The sequence below is a fragment of the Triturus cristatus genome, chromosome 4_1, assembly GCF_964204655.1.
Source record: "Triturus cristatus chromosome 4_1, aTriCri1.1, whole genome shotgun sequence".
NCBI lineage: Eukaryota > Metazoa > Chordata > Amphibia > Caudata > Salamandridae > Triturus > Triturus cristatus.
Window position 1 is genome coordinate 1,166,768,470 of NC_140585.1, and position 25,469 is coordinate 1,166,793,938.

At 47.4% G+C, this 25,469-nt stretch overlaps 1 protein-coding gene across 1 annotated transcript in view; it reads right to left on the minus strand.

The window, feature by feature from the left end:
* RASAL3 (RAS protein activator like 3) overlaps positions 1-25,469 on the minus strand; it is a 213,903-nt gene that overhangs the window by 10,197 nt on the left and 178,237 nt on the right. The window contains exons 15-17 of the mRNA XM_085654354.1: positions 23,125-23,250; positions 2,557-2,744; positions 1,560-1,647 (exon numbers count right to left, since the gene is read on the minus strand). Coding sequence (XP_085510480.1) covers positions 1,560-1,647; positions 2,557-2,744; positions 23,125-23,250 — 402 coding nt within the window. The remainder of the gene's footprint in view (positions 1-1,559; positions 1,648-2,556; positions 2,745-23,124; positions 23,251-25,469) is intronic.

The following is a 25,469-nucleotide window of genomic DNA, read 5'->3' on the forward strand; positions in this document are numbered from 1 at the left end:
ACCCCTTCCGTAGCCACGAAAGAGGTGAAAGGCAGATTGCATGGGCGAGATGTAGTTGCGAGGCCCAAGGACCTGGCCGTAGCCCGAGGCTCCTTGAAGCCCTCAAGCGCGTGGTCTGCCTTGTCGCCAAACAAGTGACGGCCATCAAAGGGCATGTCCAACAGTGTAGATTGGATATCACTCGAGAAGCCAGTGGACTCAGCCAGGCGTAGCGTCTCAGGGCTACCGACGTTGAAATAGTCCTGCCTATCGAGTCGGCGGCGTCCAGTCCGCAGCGAATGGCAAACTTTGCTGCATCTCTTGCCTCGTCAACCGCACGGGAGAGCGCGGCCCGGGCCTCCTCCGGGCACTGCGGCAGCACCTGCTCAACTATATCCCACACAGAGTAAGTGTAATGGCCCAATAGATATGTGGTGTTCACCGACTGCAGCCGCAAGCTGGCGGAAGAAAACAGCTCCTTCCCAAGGTTTTCCAGCTTCTTGTTACCAATCTGGGGGAGCAGTAGGGAACGAGCCTTTCGAGGTAGAGGATTGGACAACCAAGCTCTCAGAGGTAGGGTGTTGGGAGAGGAAAATGGGGTCGCCATTTCTGTCGTATACGATGAGCTGAAACTGAACGACTGACCCACCTGCAGGAGATATCATAGATTCTGAAATACAGGCTGACCCACCTATTAGGATATGTAGCAAACCTTTGAGGAGACCTGCTGCCATGTTACACCAGTTATCTAAACACCAGGCTGACATATTCTGGTTCAGGGGCCCTAACCCCACACTTTAGACATGAGTACAAGATGCAACACTGTGCAACACGAACGCTGACACATATCAGGCTCTACAACATGACAAGGCTCGGCCACAAGACATTTAACCCTGTCCCACAGCCACCATGGCACAAGACACATTTTGAACTGGGGGCATTTAAGTTCAGGGCTGGAGCCTGGCCATAAAGCTTATGATTAGATACATTGTCACATTCCCAATGACCGGGCTGTGCATGGACTGAACCCGCTTTCTTTTTCTTTGTCTCTCCTTGCCTCTTCTGAACATCTAAGCAGTAAAATGAACACTCGCTGTAATGCCCAATGAGCCCAATGAATTGCTCTTGTTGATGATTAACACATACAAAAGGGGTAGGTAGATACAGAGTCTGCCTTTCTTGGAATGAATGTGTTGTGCATGCATTTGTATAATGTGTTTTGGGATACAATAGTTATTAAAGATACTCTATCACTAAAATGCTTTTCTGTTTTTGTGACGGGTGCTGGATCTGTCATCCTAGAAAGTATTTTGACATTAGTTTGTATGACAGAAAGCACTTTAAGTTCAATTAATATAAAGGTGCTCCTCTGCCTTTCTACAAATTGTGTTTTGATACAGAATGTATAAAAGGTACTTGGCCTTTCTTCCAATAAACTTGTTTGTGGTACAGTTTCTATAAAAGGCCCTGTGGGTGTCTTTACACAAGGCACTTTCAGGTATATTTCTCATAAAGGGCTTATCCCACTTTGAGACATGCTTTTCTTGTTAATTTAGCATTTGCTCTCCAGCATCACTTACCAGGCCTGTGATCCTTTGTTCTGTGTCACAGGGAGTTGTTTCTCCTGGTTGCCCTTGCCCTTGCTTCTTCTCGTCAGCGGAGGCACGCCTAATAGTGAAAGGAACATTTCTGTGAAGAGGGGTGATAGTTAATGTGAAATTTACCTAATCTAGACCACATGTACCCCGATTTTGAGTTTGATGGACGGTACTCCACTTGTTAGTGTGGCGGGGGACATTATCTCTGCGATCCTAACAGACTACCACTTGTCAAATTTACAGATGACTGCCGACCCAGTGAATAGTCATCTTTGTATCTTAAAGGGAGCCGCCATCATGACGGTTCCATTCAAGGTCCAAAAAAGTTGGTGGACTGCTGCCATCGAACTTGATGGCCATCCACCAAACCTAAATTATTTTTTTTGTTTTCAAAAAGAATCAGCTAAATTGGGAGTTTCTTTTTGAGAAACAAAAAACAAACGATTCCCACACCTTGCGAGTTTTCTCTCATAGTGTGAGAGATATTATTGTGTTTTTTCTGTCCCTCGTCACAAGACGGACAGAAAAAAAGGACATGGCACCATCCATCCTAAGTAGGACAGATGGCGTAATGCGCTGATTCCAATAGGCCCTACACTATTGGGCCGATGGAGAAAGCTTTCTGTTCACTGAACCAATGGATGCTCCATCGAGAGAAACCTTACTGTCCATTTGTCTCTAAATGAGGCGGGCAAACTCGGGAGCTTATTCACAAGCCCTTTGCGCCGCAGGTACGTCACTTTTTCCTATATTAAAATTGGCACGCCTGAGGCGCAAGAGCCTTTTAAATAAGCCCACCAGAGTTTAGCGATAGGGTACTCTGTTGCATTTGTGATGAAATACCTGTCTGCCAAACTCTAAATCGGGCCCTACATTTTTATTTAACTTCTCTGGTTATGGCATACTATCATGCAGTATTGCTTTTGTGATACCATGGTGAAGGCACACTGTGGGATTCACCATTTCTTACCCCTTTTACCTGCTATATCTTTGCTCCAGGTGGTTTTCCTTTTGCTTGAGTGGGCCACTTAGTCTCTGCTGGCTGTCTTGAAGGTGGTGCAGTGCCTTTAGTTGTCCAAGCATTTCTTCCAAATGGGCCTCCAAGCTTTGCTGCCTCTCCTTCGTCACCTGCAGCTCTCTCCGCAACTCTGTGATCTGCTTTGTGTACTGAAATTACACAGTGAGAGGTTTTTAAAATGTATGTCCTAAAAGGGTTATCTGCAGAGGTGCACTGTTATATGATAAAATTGCAAGATTGTACAACTTGGCTGCAGTAATGTAGCAAGGGTGCCTTGGGCTCTGACACATGCAGAGACAACGGGTCCCCCTACTGCTGTTTAAGCAATAAAATACAGCAATAATCATGGCTCAGTGGGTCTCTCAGGCCTCTAGCTCCCGGTCTACTGTACCTGCTGCCCCACTGATAGCTGCTCTCTTGTTTGGCTGTCCGGCACATAGTTGGTGACTTCAGGCTCTCCTTGCGACACATCAATCTTACAGCATGGCAAGTGACATTGCTTTTTTCAACCTACTATCGTGTGTGCATCTTAAGCAGAGTTTTGAGGAGGATGCACATGTAATGTACAACTTTAAAAAATATATATATATAAAAAACACTGGCACAATATTTTATAGCACCTAGACATACAGAACAGTTCGCAATTATTCGAGGGTCATTTACTGCTGCAAACGCATTACAGTTTAACAGAGCCACAGAGACAGCAGTTTCCATTCACATTTCCATTAGCCCATGAAAACCCAACCACTTGCCCCACACACAGTCATACTTGACTGGACACCCTCTTGCCTCATATATAGGTTTTTCTTACGTGGCACACCAATCAAGTCCCTTATACCAGCGGGAGATAGTAGGGGACAGGATCCATCCAAGTGACTGCTATATCATGTTTGGCCACCATGGTGGCCATCCCCAGAAATGCTTTGTCAGCTCAAGAGCCTCCAAAACCCTCCATAATCCCCAAGATGAGGACCAAGGAAGTAAGCGGGACCTCCCATCCCAGAATGATACCCAGTTCGCTCAATACCTCATCCAGTATTTAGTGAGAGCATTGCAGGACTAGCTCATGTGGCACAGCGTGGGCTTCGTGGAGTCGGGAGAAAACCAGTGCGGTGCAGTCGGATTGGAGTGAGAAAAGCGCAGTGGAGATAGTAAATTTGGATCAACCGTAGTCTGGCTGAGATGGTGATCACTCGAGGGGCCATATGAGTATCTCTCCAGTCCGCCACCTCCAGGGGGCCCAATCTTCGTTCCCAATGGTTCCTCAGATGATCTAAGGTGGTTGGGGAGTTGTTAATGAGAGAATGGTGGACCTGGGACACCCCACCTTTCAACAGGTTACCCATAAGGAGTTTGGCCTCTTGTGGACTAAACTCAGGAAGTGTGGTGCTGGCTGGAACGTTGAGGGTGATAGTGTGCCGGAGCTGTAGGTATTTATAGAATTGAGTGTAGTGAAGGGAGTACATGTCTTTCAATCTTGAAAGGTACGCAGGTGTTCCCCCGACCAAATATCCCCAAGTTGCAAATGCCAATTAAATCCCACTTCCTGAATCCCTCTAATGCAGCTACCTCCCTCATCCAAGTAAAATGCCACAAAGGCATCTGTAATGTGAGCTTAGCATCCTATTGAGTATAGTGCAGAGCGCCATGCAAGAAGGATGGCTGGAGTCACTGTCGGGAGAGCGTGGGGAATCGGAGCGCTGTAGAGCATTTCTTGGATCTGGGTGAATCCCAGGCTCTTTAGCTCCAGTTGATATGTCGGGTCCGACCATCCCCCCGAGAACCATTCATTACTCACTAGGAGGCGAGTTGCCATATACTAAGAAAAAGGCTGGTCATCCCCATCCCGCCCTCATAGGGGGCCCGCGGGCAATGAGCAAGGGCCATGAGTGGTCTTGAATTACCCCAGAGAAATGCTGTAGTCATTTTGTCTAGGAAGTGGAGCTACTGGCGCAGAAGGTGGAGAGACAGATTTAGCAGTACATACACAAATCGGGGGAGCACCATCATTTTGAATAGGACGATGTTTCCTAGAGGATTCAGGGGAAGGTCTTCTTTGGTTTTCTTTAATAGTGGGGTGAGGTTGAGGGACCAGGTAAGTTCCGGGTGGAGCGCCACCCAGATCCCCAGGTATCGAAAACTGAGGCACATTACAGGGCTGTCAGACTGCCATGCCACACATTTTCGAGAGCCATGCAGGATTATTAGAGTTGATCTGGCTGGGTTCAGGCATAGGCCAGACGCCTCCACGAATAGCTGTTGGATGCGGTGACAACGGGGACCCGAATGCGCATGATCCCCAATGAAGAGAAGAACATCGTCTGTGTATAAAGCGATATGATCTTCATGGGAGCCCTTCCATTGCCACCCTTGTATTTGTGCATCACATCGGATAAGTTGGCCAAGTGGCTCTATCGCTAGGACGAAGAAGAGGGGAGATGGGGGCAGCCCTGCCTCATTCCTTGATGGATAGGGAAGATATCAGAAAGAACACTATTCATGTCGGCCAAATCCCGCTCTAAACAGCACACCTTCTAAATATTGCCAGTCGACTGTATCAAAGGCTTTTTTTAAATCTATTGGTAGCAAGGCCAAGTGGGCTGAGAGGAGGTGGCAATTGGCCAACGCTACTTGCAGGTGCCGCAAGCAGTGCCTCGTGCTGCGATGAGGTATAAAGCTACATTGATTAAGATGTATCAGAGTGGCAAGTACAGGTTTAAAACGTGTGGCTAGGATGGTGGTGTAGATTTTAACTTCAGTGTTAATGAGTGAAATTGGATGGAAGTCCGAACAAGAGGGTGATGGGAAGTGCGTATTAGGGATGACTACAACAGTGGCCGTATCAATGTCAGCTGGAAAGGCCCCTTTCTCCACCGCTTCCTTGTAGAGAGCATGAAGGCACCGTATTAAAATATCTTTAAATGCTATATAGTACTCCGCCAGGTACCCATCGGGGCCCAGAGTCTTCCTAGTCACCATTGTGGAGACAGCCGTGGAAGAGCCACATCTCAGAAGAAATGAGGGTTAGGGTCTGGGCGCTGGGATGGAGCCGCTGAGTAGAGGCGCTTATAATAATCAGCGAAGGCCTGTGAAATGGCAGTAGGGGCACGCTGTGTGGGCCCCTCCACGTCCAGAATCTCAGGGACTATCCGGTTGGCCAGGAGGCGAGATGCAAGCCAATCATGAAGTTTGCCATTTTTCTCTACTCAGCCATATACTCTGGCCGTAGAAGATCTCCATATCTGCTTAGCCGACTCTAGGGAGACATGGCATATTTCTTCACGCAGGAGTTTGAGTTGCCGGAAACCGACGTTGTGGTCAGCTGCGTTAGTGGCTTGTTCCAGACTGAGAGCTCGAGCTTCTAGCCAGGAGAGGTGTTCCACTCGGGCCAAATGTTTCTTCTTGAGATACCCTTTAGCAAAGCCTCTGACCATGGCCTTGCCAGCCGCCCACAGTGTTGCCTCTTTATATTGAAAGTATTGCTTAATCTCCTCACCCACAGTCTGTTTATAGAGCTTGTCTTGCAGAAACCAAGCGTTAAGCCACCAGATGGGACGCAAAGGCACCTGTAGGGCCTCCCAAACAAAGGAGGAGGGGCAGGTGACCAGAAATTCCTCGAGCTAGAATTTGGAGTTTGGCTACCCTACAGGGGCGGGCATAAATATCAGGTCAATACGGGAGTGAGTGTGATAGGCCCCAGAGGTGTGGATGTATTGACACGATCGAGGATTCCATGTTCACCACACATCACACAGGGTGATTCTGGATGCCCACTCAGTGAGGCGCTTAGCACTCAACCACGGATGAGGGGAGGTGGACCCTGTAGCATCGCAAGTTAAGTTTAGGACAGCATTAAAGTCTCCTCTGATCACTGTCAGTCCCAGGGGGAGGGATGACAGTAAGGCTGCAAGATCTCAGAGAGGGGCTCAAGAGGTGCCGGAGGTACATAGACCGAGACGGGATTGAGGATAGCCCCCCAGACTCCCGGTAAGGGCCACAAAGCGTCCCTGGGGGACTTTGGTATCCTGGGGACTGTGAAGGAGAGGAAGCGGTGCAGGAGAATTGCCACACCCCGAGAACCTTGTGTAAATTCCACATGGAAAACTCTATCATACCCTTGGCATGTGAGGAATGGACAGTGATTTCCCATGAGATGCAATTCTTGCAACAATAGGACGTTAGGGATGGATCTCTGTAAACACTTTAGGACTGCTATGCATTTCACACAATCTAGGAGGCCGTTAACATTCAATGAAAGAATCTGAAGTGGTTCCCAATCATAGTGGGGCATGGTCGTATTTGCCACTTATTAAAGAGAGGGGCCATCTGTCTGGGAAGTATACGGGTGCCTGGCTGTCATGTCCTGAGGACCCCAGTGGAGGCATCGCTGTGTTGTGCGATCTGTAAGCATGCGGGTTGAAAATGTCATTCCAAGTGCTGCAGACAAAGAGAAGGGATACAAAAACAAGTGAACATTCCCAACCAACCCCCCAGCCCATACTTCTTTCAAGGAAGCATCTATCGCCCTAACAGAGAAAACTCCAACAACCGGACTGATTTGGGAGCGGAGTGGTGGACCCCTCCATACTGCAGGATCAAGAAAGCTTCAAGGAGTCAGGGACAGTCACAACATTGGGCCCTTCAGGGGCAGGGAAAGGTCAGTGTCCTCCAAACTAGTTGCAGGGGGTAGTAGAAAACGTCTGTGGAACATCCCAGAATCCGACCCCGGATCTTGCGAGAGTTTAAGTGGTCCGGCAGGTTCAGGATACTCATTCAAACCCCTTGTGGTGACCACAGGCGACAAAGTGGCCACTCTTCGAGCATTGCGCCCTCTGCGGGTGAGTCTTCTCTGAGGCTTGATATCCTTGCCTGCTGTAGATCGTGCCCGGGAGGGGGAAGAGGAACCATTGTTTTGTAAATGTAGTGGGTGCTTCTCAGTCAGCCAGGTCCATGCCGCCTCTGGGGTATCGAAGAAGTTGCTTTTATTGTTGAAGACCACCCTAAGGTGGGCTGGGAACAGAAGTCTGTACTGGAGATTGAGGGCCCGTAGTTTTTGTTTGACTACAGCATAAGATTGACGCTGTGCTTGCACCTCCCTGGTATAATCAGGGAAGATCATCACCTTACTTCCTCGGTAGGACAAGTTAGGATGAGAGCGGGCCTCTTGCAGGATGGCATCTCTGTCCTTGAAGTTGAGGATCCATGCAATGATCGGTCTGAGTGGGGCTCCGGGCTTAGGGGCAAGGGCTCGGTGGGCATGTCCCATGGTGAACCATGATGAGAGGCGGTCTGATGGTATCCAAGACTTGATCCAGGCCTCCATGTAGATCGCAGCTTGCGTGGGTTCCACTCCTGCGGGGATGCCCACCTGGTGAAGATTGTTCCAACGGGAGCGATTTTCGGCATCTTCTGTGTGCCGATGGAGATCATTTGTATGAGACAGCAGCCACGAAACCTGCGCCTTCAGAGTCACGTTATCCTCCACTGTAGACAGGTGGGATTCGGCCTGTGAAATTATAGCTGTAGCGTTGCCGAGGTCTTGCCGTATGAGGGCCTTGTCGACGCGCACCTCACCTATTTTGGTCTCTACAGAGTCCTGCGAGGAGCGTATGGCTTGAAGGATAGTGGCAAGATCTCCCTCTGGGAGAGGGCCTTAGCCGGAGCGAGATCGCTATTGCTGGCCCCTCCCATGGTATATTGGTCCATGCGGGTTTGAGATGGAGGTGGTTTCGCTACTTTGTCTTTTCCCATGTCTAAGTCGTGGAGGGAGGGAAGTTGATCAGACAATACAATTCACCCCTGGGAGGGCAGCACAGCCAGGACCGACAGTGATCCGGCAATTCAGGATGCTGGAGGATTCTGGAGGATTCATCCCTCCACCTCCACTCTCAATCTCGCTTCGGAGTACTTCAGAACGAGATCAAGGGGGGAGGGAGGGTGGCGGGGATACTCACCTGACCACTGATGTAGTTGAAGCCAGCAGGGGCAGGGCTGCCCCAACGTCTAGGTAGCTTGCACTCTTGTGTCCCTGCCAGATTACCAGGATAGGCAAGGGTTGCCCGCAGTGTCTGCATCCGTGCAGCAACTACTACATGTCTTTAAAGGTGGCCACTGACACAGCTCAGCCGCAGCTCCTACTGCATGTGTGTTTTGCCGATCTAGGGAACCATAGCCCATCTCCAGCCCCCTGACCAAGGAGCGACCACTGAATGAAACAGTAGGTCCGACTACCCCGCTCTCTGTCCAGTGATGGGAGTGGACCCACATTTCCCTATGCCATTTGCCTGAGGTCAGGCCACTCTTCAAGTTTCCTCCTCCACAGGCCCCACACCTGGCCTGTGGCATCGGCGCTCAGGATGCAGTAGCCTGACAGGAGCTCAACTGCCAAAGAATCCCTGCCCGAGCGCCTCCACTCCACCGGGCGGGGACTGCTGCAGCGTCAATCAAGGCCCAGGCTCTTCTCTCAGGAGGCCCTCGACCCAACGTGGTGCAGCTCTAGTGTCCCCCCTCAGCCACAGGGTCAGCCCCGTCCACCGCCCACCAATCTGGGCCCCCTCACCTGCCAAGATGCCCTCAGTGAAGATGCCTACTCAGGGCACTGCTGCTGGTATTCTTCAGCAGCCACCACGAAGGGCATGAATGGAGCCTCAGAGGTCCGCTGGTGCCGCAAGTCTATAGGCCAACTGCCCGGCCCCCTCTCTTGAATGCGGCAGAGTGCTCAGCAAGCCGGGGAAGTATGGCTCAGGCCCCGGAGCCGGGATGAGGTCGGGCAGGCCCACGCATCCTCCAGTCTCTCTGTGGGTTCTCAGCAGTACACGTCAGGCAATCTGAAACAGGACCCTTTCAGGGCGCTGCCATTTAGTGCTCGCGGCTGCTGTCTGGGGGCAATGCCTGTGGAGCGCGGGAGTCATGAGCGGCAAAACCTGTACAAATGGTTCACCAGATCATGGCTGGGCGATTGGAGGTGTCCCCTACTACAGAATCCCTGCCTGAATGCGATCAGATGACGGAGGAGGTCAGGAGCACTCTTAGAGTTGACCACTGTCTTGACGCTCGTAGCCACGCCCTCGTAATGTTCGTCTTAATCTACTCATTAACAAGTGAAGGAAAATTAAAAAATACTCAGACTTTCAGTTTCAGGAAAATGTTTGTTATTTTATTTGGAGACTTCGAGAAATCCATGGATCTTGTGAACTTTTGAGAGAAACGTGAGTTAATAATAATAATACTGGATTTTATAAAGCGCGAACAGCTACCTCACGAGGAGGTGTCCCGGCGCTAGAGGAACCACAGAAGTCCTGGGGCGGAGATAGAAGACCTAGCGTGGCTGGGAGAAGAGCCAGGTCTTTAGCATCTTCTTAAAGCAGGGTTCAGATGGAGCCTGCTGGATTGCTTGAGGTAGAGAGTTCCACAGAACGGAGACGTTTGCTGAAAAGGTACGACCGCCAAGGCGGGCCTTTTTTGCTCGCGGGACAACCAGTAAGACACGGTCATTTGACCGTAATGCACGGCTTTGGGAATATCTTGGAAGGCGTTTTTTTTAGGTAAAGTGGGCAGGAGCCATGCAAAGATCTGAACGCAAGCGTCAGAGCTTTGAATTTTATCCGGTTGACCACAGGAAGCCAGTGCAGGGTTCGAAGATGCGGAGAGACTGACTGCTTGAAAGGAATTTGCAGTAGCAGCCTCGCAGCCGCGTTTTGAACTACCTGCAGTTTATGGGTTAGGAATTTTGGGAGGCCCAGGTAAAGACCATTAGCATAGTCAAGCCGTGAGGTGACCGTTGCATGGACTACCATTTTTCTACAGCTCTCTGGTAGAAGTTTAAGAAATTTTCGGAGGTTTCTTAGTTTACTTAAACAGCAACCAGCCACTTGTTGGATATGGGAAGTGAAAGACATTTTATTATCCCATCTCACTCCAAGGTTTTTTGCCGAGTGACTGGGCAAAGGGGGGGGGCCCATCTCCACCGGCCACCATAGCTCTGGGGCGGGGGTGGGACCCTTACCGAAAAAGATAACTTCGGTTTTATTGGCATTTAGTTTTAGTTTGTTAGTATTCATCCAGTGAGCAATGTCCTGGAGACAGCCTTTAAAGTTTGCGAGGGATTCCTGTGTCATCTCAGAGTATGGAAATACCAACTGGGTGTCGTCGGCATAAGAAATTGCCTTAACACCCCAGTTGGCAATTAGCGTAAAAAGGGGGGCCAGATAGATATTGAACAAGAGAGGGCTGAGGGCCGAGCCCTGCGGGACTCCACAGTTGAGGGTTTTAGGTGTGGAAGAAATCGTCCCAAGTGCCACCTTCTGCGTTCTCTGAGATAGATAGGAGTTTATCCACCTCAACGCGTTGTCTTGAATGCCTATCTCTGCCAGCCGGCTGAGTAGTCTAGCGTGGTCCACCGTATCGAAGGCGGCCGACAGATCCAGGAGTACCAGCATAGCTGAACTTCCTGCATCCATCGACCACCTCACTGACTCGGCTACCTCTAGGAGCGCTGTTTCTGTGCTGAAACCGGGTCGAAAGCCAGATGGAGTTTCATGGAGAATGTTGTTGGTTTCCACAAATTTACTCAATTGGCGTTGTATCACTTTTTCCAGCATTTTTCCCGGGGCGGCTAGAAGGGATATTGGGCGGAGATTCGTGAGGTCATCTGGGTCCCCGTTTGGTTTTTTCTTTAGGGGAAGGAGAGTGGCATGCTTCCAAACGTCAGGAAAAATTCCTGACGTGATGGAAGAATTCCAGATACTTTGAAGTGTGGGCGCTACAGAGTCCGCTATGGCACTCCATAGTTTAGCAGGACAGGGGTCATCAGGGGAGCCGGATTTACAGCGGCTGAGTTCTTGCCTCACCTCGTTCAGAGGGATATGCGCGAACTGGGTGAGGGTTTCTCCTGTCTCGCCATTGTTCGCTGTGTCCTGTTTCACAGTACTTATTACTGGGCCAAAGGAGTCATATACTTTCTTAATTTTAAGATCGAAGTATTCTGAAATTTGCTCGCAAAGTAATGGTGTGGGAACAACCTCTCTTTCAATGCATTGAGGTTTGAGGAAGGACTGTACTACTTTAAAAACTTGTTTGCTGGACTGTTCTGCCTGTATAATCGAGTCCGCGTAGAAGCGATTTTTATTTTTCCTAATGGCTTTTCGGAATTTTTTTGATGCTTCCTTATATCTAGTTTTTTCTTCTAAGCCGTAGTTTTCTCTCCAGAGTCTTTCCAGTTGTTTACAAGCCGCTTTCTCCTCTCTAAGTTCCTGCGTAAACCAGGGAGCTGAGGGGGATTCTCTTTTTGATAAAGCCCGAGAGGCTGATCCAAATTTAGAGACAACTTACATTTTGAATTTTGTGGCTGTGATGGGATTCCATTTAATGAATGCACAGTTTACTGCATGCTCAGTGATTTTTTTCTAAACTTTTATTTCTCTCCCAGAACAAGAGGAATTAATTCCGCTGGGCGTTAATTTTAGTAGTGCGTGCGTAGTCAGCAGCACTGTTTGGACCTATGTGTGAATGGCTGAAAGTCAGTCAAGAGAGTAAAAAAAATATAGTGTAGATTATCATCTCAAACAGACTGGTCAAGTGTAGGCCCGGAGGTGAGGGGACTGGGGGGTTTGGGTTTTTACCAAATTTGATTATATCCCCCATAGAATAAATTTACATACAGTGACTCTAGATGGAAATCCTGGTAATCCTGAGAAACTGGTATGCACCTACGTTGATCACCCCAGTGTACAGCATTCTAGTGTATAAATCCTTTTTGCCATATTCTAAAGATTAGGGATCTAAATTAGTTTGGTTGCGAAGATGCCCAGCAGCAAAAAGGCAGGGTTCCCACCTGCCAAACTCGCATATCGCATGCCTCATTTAGGTTTAAATCTCTTTATTGTTACCATCCCCAAAATCAAGGTATAGTTCCGAAAATGTTAAAGAAATGAAAATCACTATGTCCCCAGATTTTAAACCCAGAACAAATAAAATAGGCAATTCCCCCAATTTGTTACAATAGAAAAACACAGAGGGCCAAAAAGGGCCCAGAAAGGAGGGAAAGAGAGGACAAAGATCACAAACCCCATGAGAAGTTCCCCAGCCCATATATCCACAATCCTTGACCAGAGACTCCGAAAGATCCTTAAACAACTAATGTAGTCTGCAGTTCAGTACTACCCATCAGAGCTGGTAAACCACAAAGGAAGGCTCCTGCCATGTCCACCTGGGAGAGGGTGAAATGTTTCTCCTCATGTACCACAATCAAACTTGCAGGATAGATGACTGAAGCTACCAGCCCCAGTGACACCAATTTTATTTGTTATGTCCTCCAACACCTTCTTCCTTTTCAGAGTATCAAGGGTGATGTTGGAAAGAACAGGAGAAAGCATTCCCTCATCTGCACTATTTTTAAAATCTTGACTGCTGTCCTGCTCATTTTGTTTTCCCAATCCACTGAATGAAGTGACACTAAGACTGTAATGACTTCCGAGGTATTCCTTCCTCATTTTCAGGAAGGAAGCCTATTTAACAACCTCACAACCTCATGACCAGGGTTCTTCTCAATGTCCACCAAAAACACCAGCAGCTTGAGCACTTCAATTGGAAGAAGTTCTACCAGTACTTACGGGGGAACTCCTAGGATCCACAAATGAGCCAATTCAGTCTTCGATTTCAGAGTCCAGCAACAGAATTTCTCCTCCATCGCAATAACCTTGAAGGATGTCAAGCCATGCACAGTGGTATTAGTCTCCATTCAACAGTCCTCCACTGACTGAAGCCACCCCAAGTTCTATATCCAGTACTTTACTAGTGAGGCCCTCCAGCGTTACCCTCTACCACTTTCACAGCAGCCTCAATGGTTGCCATCTTATCAGCAATGTTGGAACACAGTGCCTCTATCCTGCCTCATTTACAGATAGACAGAGCGCATGGCTTCAATCAGCAGAGCCTCAGCAGGCAATCTCATTAGAAAACCCTTGAATAGGTGTCCGATTTGTCACTGGGCCGCTAGGTCGTAGCAACAGTTGCTGCGCAACAGTCATTCGATTTGCCTGCCCATAATTGCCAAGGGAGGCATGGCGGTCCTAGGCAGGGGAATCCAGCTAGCCAACAAAGTTGGTTTATTGTCCTGGTGAATCTCCTCTTCAGCATGTTGATAGGTACTCATGTGACTTGTGGTGGTGCACCAAAACTACTGGTCCTTAGTCTAGGAGGATCATTCAATTTGAGTGTTTATTACTACTTTGGGTTTCCCGTTGTGCTGCAGTTTTTGCACCTTGGTGCTGCCTACTGCCAGCGGGACAGACCAGTGCCCCTAGATCATGTTCCTTCAAATCACCAGTCTCCTATGTTGCTAATGCCTCTAGCCAAGCAGCCCTTTCGATCTCGATATCTCCCACCACAGTAGGTGTGCTTCCCTCGCTGACTCACATGACTTACAGTGCTTCCCTAGCAGTTTCAAAATGACCTTATTTTATGACCCGAAGTTATGCCCCTCTGATCTTGCACAGCAAACATCAATGGGCAAAACCCAGGGGCATCCCGTGCTCTTTGGTGCTGCGTTGCTGCCTCCCATAGCTTCAATATTGCTCCTCCCTTACTCTGCTCTCACTGCAGCTCCATATATGTGACTCTGAGTTCCTCACAGTGTCTTCTGGTAGTAGGATTTTGCCACTGCATCAACCCCGACCTTCAGTTCTATTAAGTGCTTCAGCAGTACTCTCCCTCTGGTTCTTGTTCCCTGAGCTGGTGTATCGCTTCTGACTGGTGAGTCTCATGGGGGTTCCTTAGTTTGGTTCACGACCAAGGGGATTGTGCACTCCAGTTACTCAAGTCTTCTTACGAGTTTTATGCCACCCTGGCTGCTCTTCCCCAAGGTAACGGGGCAAACCCTGTCTCTTCTAGTCCTCAGTCTGCTATGCAACCTGTGTTCTCATGAAAGCATGGTAAGTGTTCCCCTAGTTTGCCCAGCTGTCAGTGCCAACCTCAGGATTGGAATGTTTTTCCACTGCGATGTTGATCACCCTAATGTCATTGCTGCAGTCGAAGCTCACAAAATGTGCTTCGGCCATGTAAGCCACGCTCACATTGCAATGACCAGCATGAGAAGGGTTGGGAGCACGTTATGTTCTAGCATCTGGTGCACTTTGGGGTGGTGAGGAGGGTTGGTTGGGCAGAAGGAATTGAGGGAAAATTTGGTATTTAATTTTGACTAGTATGATGCTGCATCTTCATCCCTTTGTGAACTGGAAAGTTGAGCGGTAGCTGTGACTGTAAGATGAAACTTGTTAGAAAAGGCCCAGGACTTTACTTTTGTGATATTTTTTGTATGGTCACAATTAATCAGTAATGTTTGCATTTTTTGTACAAAGTTTTGTTAAGTTTTGGATTTTTCCCTCCGTTGTTTTAAGCTTGCCTTTGCTCATGTAAAGTGTTCCTTGGCCTTGCAAGATCATGTTCAACACATTTACTTTTTGCTGAATTGTTCTATGCACAGTGGAAATTTGTATGCAGAATATTTCTATGCAAATTATTCTTATGTGACGTAAATTGTTGAACACAGGAGGGGGCGTGGTCAAGCAGACCAAGATGGTGGATGCTTCTCTCTGAGATCCCGTGCTTGAGTGGCTAAATGGATGATCCTCAGTGCTGACAGGGATCCCTCGCTGACACCCACTGACCTGAGGTGCTCCAGCTGAATCCTTGGGCAGTTTTTGAATTGGGAGAGTGACTCACCTGTTGCACGCAATTGCCACGTGTCGCGATCCTGAATCAGAGAGGGGATCCGGGGTTGTCTGCTCACTCCTCCCCTTGTAACGCAGGCACATGGAGACCCAGGGAGAACAGGGCGCCACAGAACGGAGCGCAGGTAACAAAAAACTACAAGGCCCAGAATGCCAAGGGACAGCGACCTGCGCATCACAGCAGGAGCCGCCTGTTCATTTGCCAGATTATAAATATATATACAGCGCTCCAGCAAAGTAGTATGTTAAAGCGCTTTATTAGACAAATATTTACTTGGCATCCTGCTGCAACATCAATTCCAATGCATTCACTGCCTGCTTGACGCTGTCTCTGCCCCTCCTTCCCTAAAGTAGCAATATTGGGCTACTTTGGGCTACTTTTTGGTTGGCTTTGGGCTATAGAAAGCTTCAAAAATCTGACAACACGGCAAACGGGGCTTGACAAACTTCCTGATTACCCCCGTGTATGCAACGTTCAGCGGATGGTGTTCCCCGCAGGAGTTTGAGCGCTGGATTTCTTCTGATGCTGCCGAGCCGGTTCTTGCTGAAATTCCCGACCCATTGTGTTTCACGGACATCAGTGTTTTGTTTTGCTGAGGATTCAAGGGCGTAGAAGCCCTTTCAGGTATTTAGGTTCTTACAGGGTTGTGGTTGCTATTTCCGCTCCTCCCGCAATTCCATTATTGTTTTCACTCCCCTGTCTCCCGGACTCGGAGGGGACTACCGGCTCAACAATTACTTAGGGTCCTATGTTCACTGTGACGTAACAGCCATTACGGATACCGGAAGAAGTGCAGGCCGGTCTTCACTGTGACATTTCCCTCTCGTCTGCATTTCCCTGATACCATCTACATTGAAGGTGCTGTGACTTCAACAAGCCTTTCTTTTCTCCTATAGACATTGATGTCGGGTATTTCTTATCCTGCTTATCGCCAGTTACCCGGTACTATTTTCAGAGTCGTGGGATTCCTTGTTCTTCGGAGCCATTGTGGTTTGTTATAGTAAGGAGGGGTCTTTTGGGCATATATATATATAGGAAGGAAGTTAATTGTATGACTGGTGTTGTTACCATTCTTCCACCTCACATGTATGTCCTTGTGGTTTCTTCCCTATGCAGCTCTCCCATGAGGGGTCTTCACTAATGCTGGACTGCTCTACCAGAAGCTATATCAAAACCGCAGTGTTTGTTGTTTTCTCCACTTCCCTTTCTTCCCCAGGGTGCTTCCTTACGCAGTGGTATTTGTGTTCCTCTGGGTGGGGTTGTTCCCTGGGGAGGAAGGGGGCTTTCTTCACATCATCGTCCCTGCTGGTCGACTTTTGAGGTTAGTGGCCTTCCAGATCTTATGCTACTAACGGCCTGACACCACAGAAGACAGCGGCCATGGTGGCCGGTGAGACAAGATGGTGCCCATGACCTGTCCGGGCTGTTGAATTGTCTGAGAGCAGTTTCTTGCCTGCAACTGGAGGCCAGATGACTGTCGTGCAGTGACAGGGTCATCGCAGCAACAATCCCGCAGCCTGGAGGTATTCTGGCGCTCATGGGACTTGGTACTGCATTTCGAGTGAGATCCTAGGCCCAGTGCTTGTGACCGCATGGCCATAACATGCCATGTGTCGGTCCCCACCTAGAAAGCAGTGCAGCTCAAGAACTCCCACAACACTTGGGGAGGTGAACTGTGACAGAGGGGGCAGTGGGACATAGCCAGACTCCTCTGGCCTGCCTGGACTTTGGCACGGCCTCTGGGGTAAACTTCAGGACCCTGCCCCCATAATCACACCTCTGGCACCCCCCCCCCCCCCCTCACAGGGGCAAAGTGATGAGGACAGCAGATACTTTATTAATTTGGAAGACTTTCCCCGAGGCAGAGCCAGAGATTGAGCGGCTAGACTGGACATTGGCATAGCCCCTAAGATGGCTTTGTGTGCTTTGTGCTTGAAGAGGAGCATGGGGGCGAGTTCTGGACCTTCAATACATGTGCTCATCCCCCTCTCTGGGAGGTAGATGAGAGACTGGGGCCCACAAAAGAGGCAAACAGCATGTACAGGGCCTAGCTCAGGGATATAAGTCCTCTACGACTGAGGTGCGAGTGAAGACTGGGGCTTCAGGCGATCCAGGGCCAACACCGGCGCTATGTAATCCCGCTATGGAGGAGGCTTCCCCCTTGACTGCTTCTGCTGCATGCCATGGTGGGCAGGTGGTGCAAGCAAGCTAGGGGTCTTCACTAGGCCGGTGGCGCACTTCCCATCCAACTATGAATTATTACCTGATCCAGAAGCGGGTGGTGGGGCTCCCTTGTCCTGATGAACCGGTGGTTACTCTTTCCTGGCAGAGAACTTTGACTGAACCAGTCATCATGGCACGAGACAAGCCAGTGGCTCAACATATGCAAAGCAAATTGAACATTTCATGGCTCTGACATCAGGTACTGGCGGGATGGCAGGGCAGGAGGGACAGCCCACACAGATACCCGGGACAGCCAACACTAACACCATCCATATCTGCCGCTCGTTCCTCAAAACAAAAATTGGGGAGGGCGAATTTGAATTTGACGGAGCGGGTTACTGAGGCGGATGACCGTGTTTTGGAGTTGACAAGGTGAAGGAACTCACAACTACGGAGTCCCATCTCATATATGTCAAGAACCCTGGAAAACCAGGTAGAAGATGCCGAAAACAGGGCAAGACGTTGTAATCTTCGCTTCGTGGACTTTCAAGATGGGACAGAGGGCTCCGCTCCAGAGACATTCCTTCAACAATGGGTTATATCCTGGGTGCTCGCAGACTGTCTGTCCACCTGCTTTGTCATCAAACGGGCCCATAGATCCCTAGCACAGAAGCTCTACCTGGTTCTCCACCATGCCCTCTTATTGAAAAGATTCTCAATTATAAGGATAGAGACACAATCATGCGAGAGGCATATTGAGTGGGGAACCCGGTCTTCCCAGTCTCAATGCATAATAATGATCTTCCCCGACTGTATTCGCTAGGTGCAGCAACAGAGGAAATGTTTTGACAAGGTAAAGAAGAAACTACAGGCCCTTTAACTTCAGTATATGCTCCTGTTTCCGGTGAAACTCAGGGTGATCCACGCCTCCATAGCGTTCTGCTTTGACACACTGAATTCTGCCTGGAACTGGACAATGGAACAGGGAAACCTCTGGAGCAATCAAACCCTCCCCTAAGGCATCACGGACGATCAACGGGGTTCTGGGCGGGAGGCAGCATGTGGGGGGTCATAGGAGGTCTTGTAGAAGGCGGCAAACAATGTACAGGAGGCGACCATCCTCTGACTCAGATAATGCCCTACCAGACTGGGCCCTCAATACTGATACTACTGCACCTCAAAGAGGTCGCCATCCCCTTTACTCTTTGACTCATAGACTTCCACGGGCTTGAGAGCACTTTGCTGAGGAAATCTGCAATTACCTGTCAGCACCACTATATCCTTCACCAAGCTGCTACTGCCTGGCTCATGTTGTATGACTGATACGATTAAGACTATCACCTACTTATATTTGGGGGGTGACAGATGATTCTGGAGGAAGTATTGGGAGGAGGGTAGTTGGAGAGAGGGGAGTTATTTATGTTTCCCCGACTGGGCCTGTTCCTCTTCAAGGGTTTTGTTGTAGTTCTAACAGTCTTGTGTAGGTTGACAACTGCCTCCCGGGGTACCATATTGCTTCACTCACCCTGGACTGTCCGCCTGTCAGGCCAGCAAGGGCCCGCATGCACTACACAGCAGTTTCCCCAATATCATGCAAGAGTTTTCACTCATGACACGGAGTGTAAATAGCAATATTAAATGCACCGCAGTCCTGAGATTTGCCAAACAGCACCCCCCGGCTGTTCTGTTTCTCCCAGAGGGGAAACAATCTTTACATAGCGGTCATTAGACCGCGATGTCTTTACAATGCGGTTGTTACAATGACCGCGTTGTTACAACGCAATGCCATTACTACGCAAGTCATTACATCGACTTGCAGTAGATGGCGGTCTAACATAAGGAATAGTATAATTTACTATTCCAACACCTTCCCTACTGTTGCGTTGGCTGGAGTTGGAGTAGTAAATTATACATTCCTAATGTTACAGTGCCATCTACTGCAAGTCGATGTAATGACTTGCGTAGTAATGACATCGCATTGTAACAACGCGGTCGTTGTAACGACCCCATTGTTACGGAACGCGATGTATTTGCATGCGTTGTAGCATGCTATATTCCTCCCGGAGACACACTAGTTGGAGAATAGTTGCCCCCTCATGGGTTGTTAAATACAACAGTGTGTGCCAATCCGGATATACAAGAGGTTGCCTGGGGAAGGGGTAGTGATCCTTATACACAAAGCCTACCTGCTAGCCATATTCTGAGTTTCACACGATCCCTTAAGCAGATATGTTGTGGCAGCAGAGGGTACCCTTGAGAGGCTCCTCATCTATCTCCTGAGCAGGTATAACCCCTTCACTACTGAGCAAAGACACCTCAATGACGTTCTGGGACTTGATACTGAGGCTACCTCAGGGACTTACCATCATAGGGGTCAATCAATGATGTGGTGAACCCAGAAAAGACTCCATACCACTCCAGAGATCAGGGGGTGGTCCTAGAGGAATACTGAGGGGATGACTTGATGGCCTGGGTCTCTGTGATGCATAGAGTGTGTAACTCCCTGATCTGGCTTATACCCACTTGAGGGCTGCACATGGAACATCATCATGCATCAACCTCTTCCTGCTTTCAGCTTCTGACCTGAACATCTGAGGCCCATACATTACTCTGGTGCATCTCAGACCATGCTCCTGTTACTCTCTGTATTGGATCACCGAGCGAGGGAAATCACCTAGTCTGGTGCTTCAATGCATGGAACGTCATGAACGCTCCCTTTACAAAGTTTCTCGCCCACGAAATTAAACACTACCTAGGGATAAATAAAGATTCATTCTCCTCCCATGACACGCTCTGGGCCCCCGGGAAGGCCACTCTATGGGGCATAACTAGAGCCTCCCTGAGGGGCAAGGAACAGGAGACAGGCCAATATATGCCCAACCTAGAGACTGACATCTTAAACCTGTAGCACCTCCACTAGAGGTGCCCCTCCGGACAGACACAATGACGCCTAATTACGGCCAGGGCGTCCCTCTGAGAATTATCGCTCAATGAGGCACGCCAATGTTGGATGGCCTCAACTAGAAGAGTGTATGATTGGGGTGACAAACTGAGTAAATTACTGTACTGGCTGGTGATGAGAGACGCAGCCGCACATATGGTCACATTGGTAGTCATTGCCCAAGGGGAGAGACTGGTTGAAGCAGCGGATATGGAAGCAACGTTCGCAGCAAATTACTGTACACTGTAGGCATCTTGTGAGCACCCCACCTAGAGAAGTATCCCACTGCCTAATTGATGGCCTTCCCCTGCCACGCTTGCACTCAACTGACCATCAAGTGCTTGAACAACCTCTGCACTCTGATGAAATCTGACAGGCTCTCCATGACCTGAACACAGCAAAAAAACGTCGGGAGTGGATGGATACCCGGTGGAGTATTATCAAAGGTTTGTGATGCTTCTAATGCCACCACTTCTTAATATGTACCAACAGGCAATTACCAAGGGGCATTTCCTGCCGGAATTGGACTTAGCCACCATTGTTGTACTACATAAACCAAGTCATCCCATGGATTGGCGTGATGCATACTGACCAATATCCCTAATCAACTCAGAGCTCAAGATCTATGCTAAAATGTTGACAAACATACTGCTCACACTACTGCCACATTTGGTTTACCCAGACCAGAGTGGGTTCATACCATACCAGAGTACCAGACACTGCATTCACAGGGTACAGATTGAGCTGGCCCACCTGTCAGGCATACGAGACCTTGCTGTCCTAATGCTAATCGATTTAGAGAAGGCCTTCAACTCAGTTGACTAGTCTTTCATGGAGAGTGCAGCCATGAAACTGGGCTTCAATTCAAGATTTCGAACTTATGTCAAAGCCCTATACTCACAAAAAAGGACGCAAGTCTATACCAATTGTACCCTTTCAGGCCTCATCACGAATGGACAAGGTACCCGCCAAGGATGTCATTAAACCTCCTTCTACTTGCGCTGGCTGTAGAACCGCTGACAACATGAGTGTGATGTGATATGGGGCTTTGATTGGGAGCTGGCTGGCTACGTGAATGTACTCCATCTGTTCCTCGCACATCCCTCCCTCATGGGCCCTTACCTACTCCAAATGCTGATGCTATATGGTGAGACATCCGGCATGCAGGTCAATTGGACTAAGTCCCTCTTGGTACCACTAAAGGGTGCTTGAGCATGGTGGACTGGCAGGTACAACTGCCAATCCGCAGACTGAGCTTTCAGTACTTAGGGTTATATATTGCCTTGGACCCCAGCCTCACTTGGCACTTAAACCTAGCCCCTCTAATGGTCAAACGCTCAGCGACCCTCACCATATAGTTCAGGCTCTGCGGAATGTGCTACGCAAGTTGCCATTATTTAAAATTATTATGCTCCCATACATCCTTTACACAGTTTAGAATTTTCCATTTCCAGTATCCCGCGGGCAGTTTAAAAAATGACCACCAAATTCCGCTCCTTCCTCTGGCTGAATTGTCCGGCCAGAGTGGCATATGGCGAATATGTTGAGTCGCCATATGATGGGAGTAAGGGTATGGCGAAGGTTCACCTATATTACTGTGCCGTGCAACTCCTGATAGTGAATGACTGGCTAATTAAGGGTTGGCATGAGGGAGCATTCTGCCTCGAGGTGGCATGAATCAGTTGAGACAATACACTCAATATACTTTATAAATGCGTAATTCCCCAGCCCCTTTGTGACATCACCTGGGTAGTCCTTGGGGCTTTACGCTCAGCTCTGAAATGGATTGGCTGGGACCGAAACATGACTCTTGAAACCCTCCCTCTGGACAGGTAATTGGTTACACCAGACGTCAAAATTCAAGGGGTTTGAAATATGGAACCTCATTGGCATGACCAAAGTGGGCAACATTTGGCTGGGTTCTCACTTAAAGAATTTTTATGAACTCCCTACACAAATCCCAATTCTTCTTTTACCTACACTATGTAGTGCTTTGTCAAGGTGTTCTATGTTGACCCTATGCGGCTGTTCTGCTGTGCTCACATCATGATTTTCATGCACATGTGGAAATGCATAAAACATATTAAGTCTGTGAAGTTGGTGAAGTTTTACAAAATAACTTGGCAAAGGTTGCGAAAAAAACATTCTTCAGAAATGTGCACACCCAACACTTAATGACAGTAACAGCTATCTTATAACAATGCTTTTATTTTCATTCTATTATTGTCTGACATTTGATGTTCCATTCACGTGTCTCTATATATTACACATAGTTCTATATGAGTCTGCTAGTGTATTTTACCCGTAAAAACATAGTATTTCCCTACATATACACCGTGGAGTCAGAGGAGCCGTCTAGATGCACTCTGGACTGATGGTGTAATTGAATTACTGGATGAATATCCCTCACACCCACGGCCATCCTACGCCTATTTATTGCTTTTGAGTAGAGACTGTGAAGGCTAGAAACCATTACCAAAAAACAACCCATTGTAGAAAGCAGAAGATTCCTTTTCACTTAAGGGATTCACACTTTGATTAAAACAATTCAAACACTGTTAATTTCTGTCAGTTTTACATGATGAACTATATTTCTTTGCATTGCCCTTTTTAGGTGTACTTTAGTAATGGAGACTATACGTCCTTTGCCTGCAGAGTATTTCCATGCTGTATAACATACACTATGTGTCCCTTACCTGCTTGGACGGCCAGCAGTGATCCATCTCCTTGTTGGCTTGCCCAGCTTCTTCAGAAGATCGTAACCAGGGGACCGTGGACTTCCTTCGGGGCAAAGACGCCGACTGCCGTACTCTTGGTCGCCCCTGTAAACATGTATACATCTGCTGTCTTTATTTTGTTCAAAACAGACAAAATACAGTGAGTACCTAATTAAATTACACAGCACATATGATAAAATGGATTAACTAGGTTATGTTTTTTTTTGTCAATATCTTTATTTGCTTAAATGTAGGGAATATACAGCATGCACATTATTATGTCCTTCAAGGAATACAATCAAAGTACGCTCCACACATAATATTCACACTTTTGAAAATATCCATATTTTGAGCATATTTATTAAAAATATAGCTTTTGCAAAGGCATATTTTTAATAAGTTCTAAATTGAAAAATATGCATATAGGTGATTTGTTTTTTTAAATATAGTCATGTGATTGACGTGTATTCGTTCAATTCCAGTAGGTGTGGGAGATGGATGATTGTAAATATTTGTGGTTGTGTTTTGAAGACTATTCCAGGTATTGAGACTGGATTTTCCCTATTTGCTGTGTCAATCTTGTAAACTGTGATGCTGTTATCCCTATCTGGTTACCAGAATGAGCAAACTTTGCTTAATAAAATGCGGGGAAATTATATGAAAAATATTTGTAATGTAACAATAAGATTTGTCAGTTAAAACTTAAAACAGTAAGGAAGGTACAAAGTCACTGCTTTCACCAAACTCCGCCCCCAGTTCATCAATAGTCACATTGACAAATGTATTCGTTTTTACACCTTCTGACATTGAAAGTATACATTGATCTGACACTGAAACTGTAAGACGATATTCTGATGTCAGAACCTTGAGCCATTTCACTGACATCAGTGCCATGAGACAATTGTCTTATAAAGGATGCATGAGCATATCCCCTAAGAATAGGCCTATGAAGGGATCCTCGGGCATCTTTTGCATGTCTTGTGCCATTAGAACCAGGGGCCAATCTTTTAAGATCAGGAACATCTGTGACTCTGATGACCTCACACGTGTGAGCCAATCTTAAGAATATCATAATTATGAATCAAGCACATCACAACTATAAGATCTGAAATTAAAATCATGAACTAGTCGTCTTATATTTGTATTGTGATCTAGTCTCTGACATATAATAACTAGGGCTCCCGGTTTTATGGTATTTAATTTTTTTGACATTTCTGTCTGTATTTATGCATATGTATTTTTTGGCAACTTTATCTGTAGTTATCTATATTTATTATGGGTTTTGTCAAAAAAATAAAGCTGAAACTGATATATTTCCGCATTTATTTCACCAATAAATATTCTGTCCTGCTTGAATGCCTTCTAGGTTTCGGTGATATGAACATCTGCTGAAGGTAAATCAATGCACTTATATGAAATATGCACATTTCAATCAATCAATCAATCAATCAAATAATTTGTAAAGCGCACTACATACCCGCAAGGGTTTCAAGGCGCTGAAGGTGGGGAGAGGGGGGTGCTGTTGCTACTGGTCGAACAGCCAGGTCTTGAGTTGTCTCCTGAAGGTTAGAAGGTCTTCGGTTTGTCGTAGGATGAGGGGGAGGGTGTTCCAGGTCTTGGCGGCGCGGTGGGAGAAGGATCTGCCTCCGGCTGTGGTTCTACGGATGCGTGGGATGGTAGCCAGGGAGAGGTCTGCGGAGTATCAGCCTTGTGCCTATCTACTACTGTTTAAGCCTCTTTATTAAAATTATTTTCTTTTTTAACCCCCTTACCTATCAATCCACAAAGTTATTGGTTTGGCAGGCATGGCAAAGTGTATTTAGAATCACTCAAAAGGCACCCGATTTCCGTTTTTATCCACATTTAAAAATAAATACAGACAAGAAAGTAAATGGTTTTCTGTCTGTATTTATCTGTAAAAATCTGTAAAAACGGAAAACATTGAGCCTTAATTATAACTATGTAAAGATATTTTGAATCCAAAATCTGCTTTTGTAATATCAAGAGTATGAGACAATCCTCAAACCGTGGCAGAATAATGACAGATTTTCTGAGTTTAGAATCTTGACTAAACCCTATGATATTATTACAAAGGTTATCAGTCTGAAATAATTATCATATGTTTGTATGTTGACATACCAAATCAACTGATTTCAGTTTTACTTTGATATTGATAGCATTCTGTGTTAAATTCAAAAGGAAATCCACTTACCAAAATAGGTTGCCATTAGAAAGGCTATTGGAATTGAAACAATTATTTAGTGTACATACTTTTGTCAAATGAGAGATGTACCAGTCCCACTGATCTGTGACTTTCTCTCCCT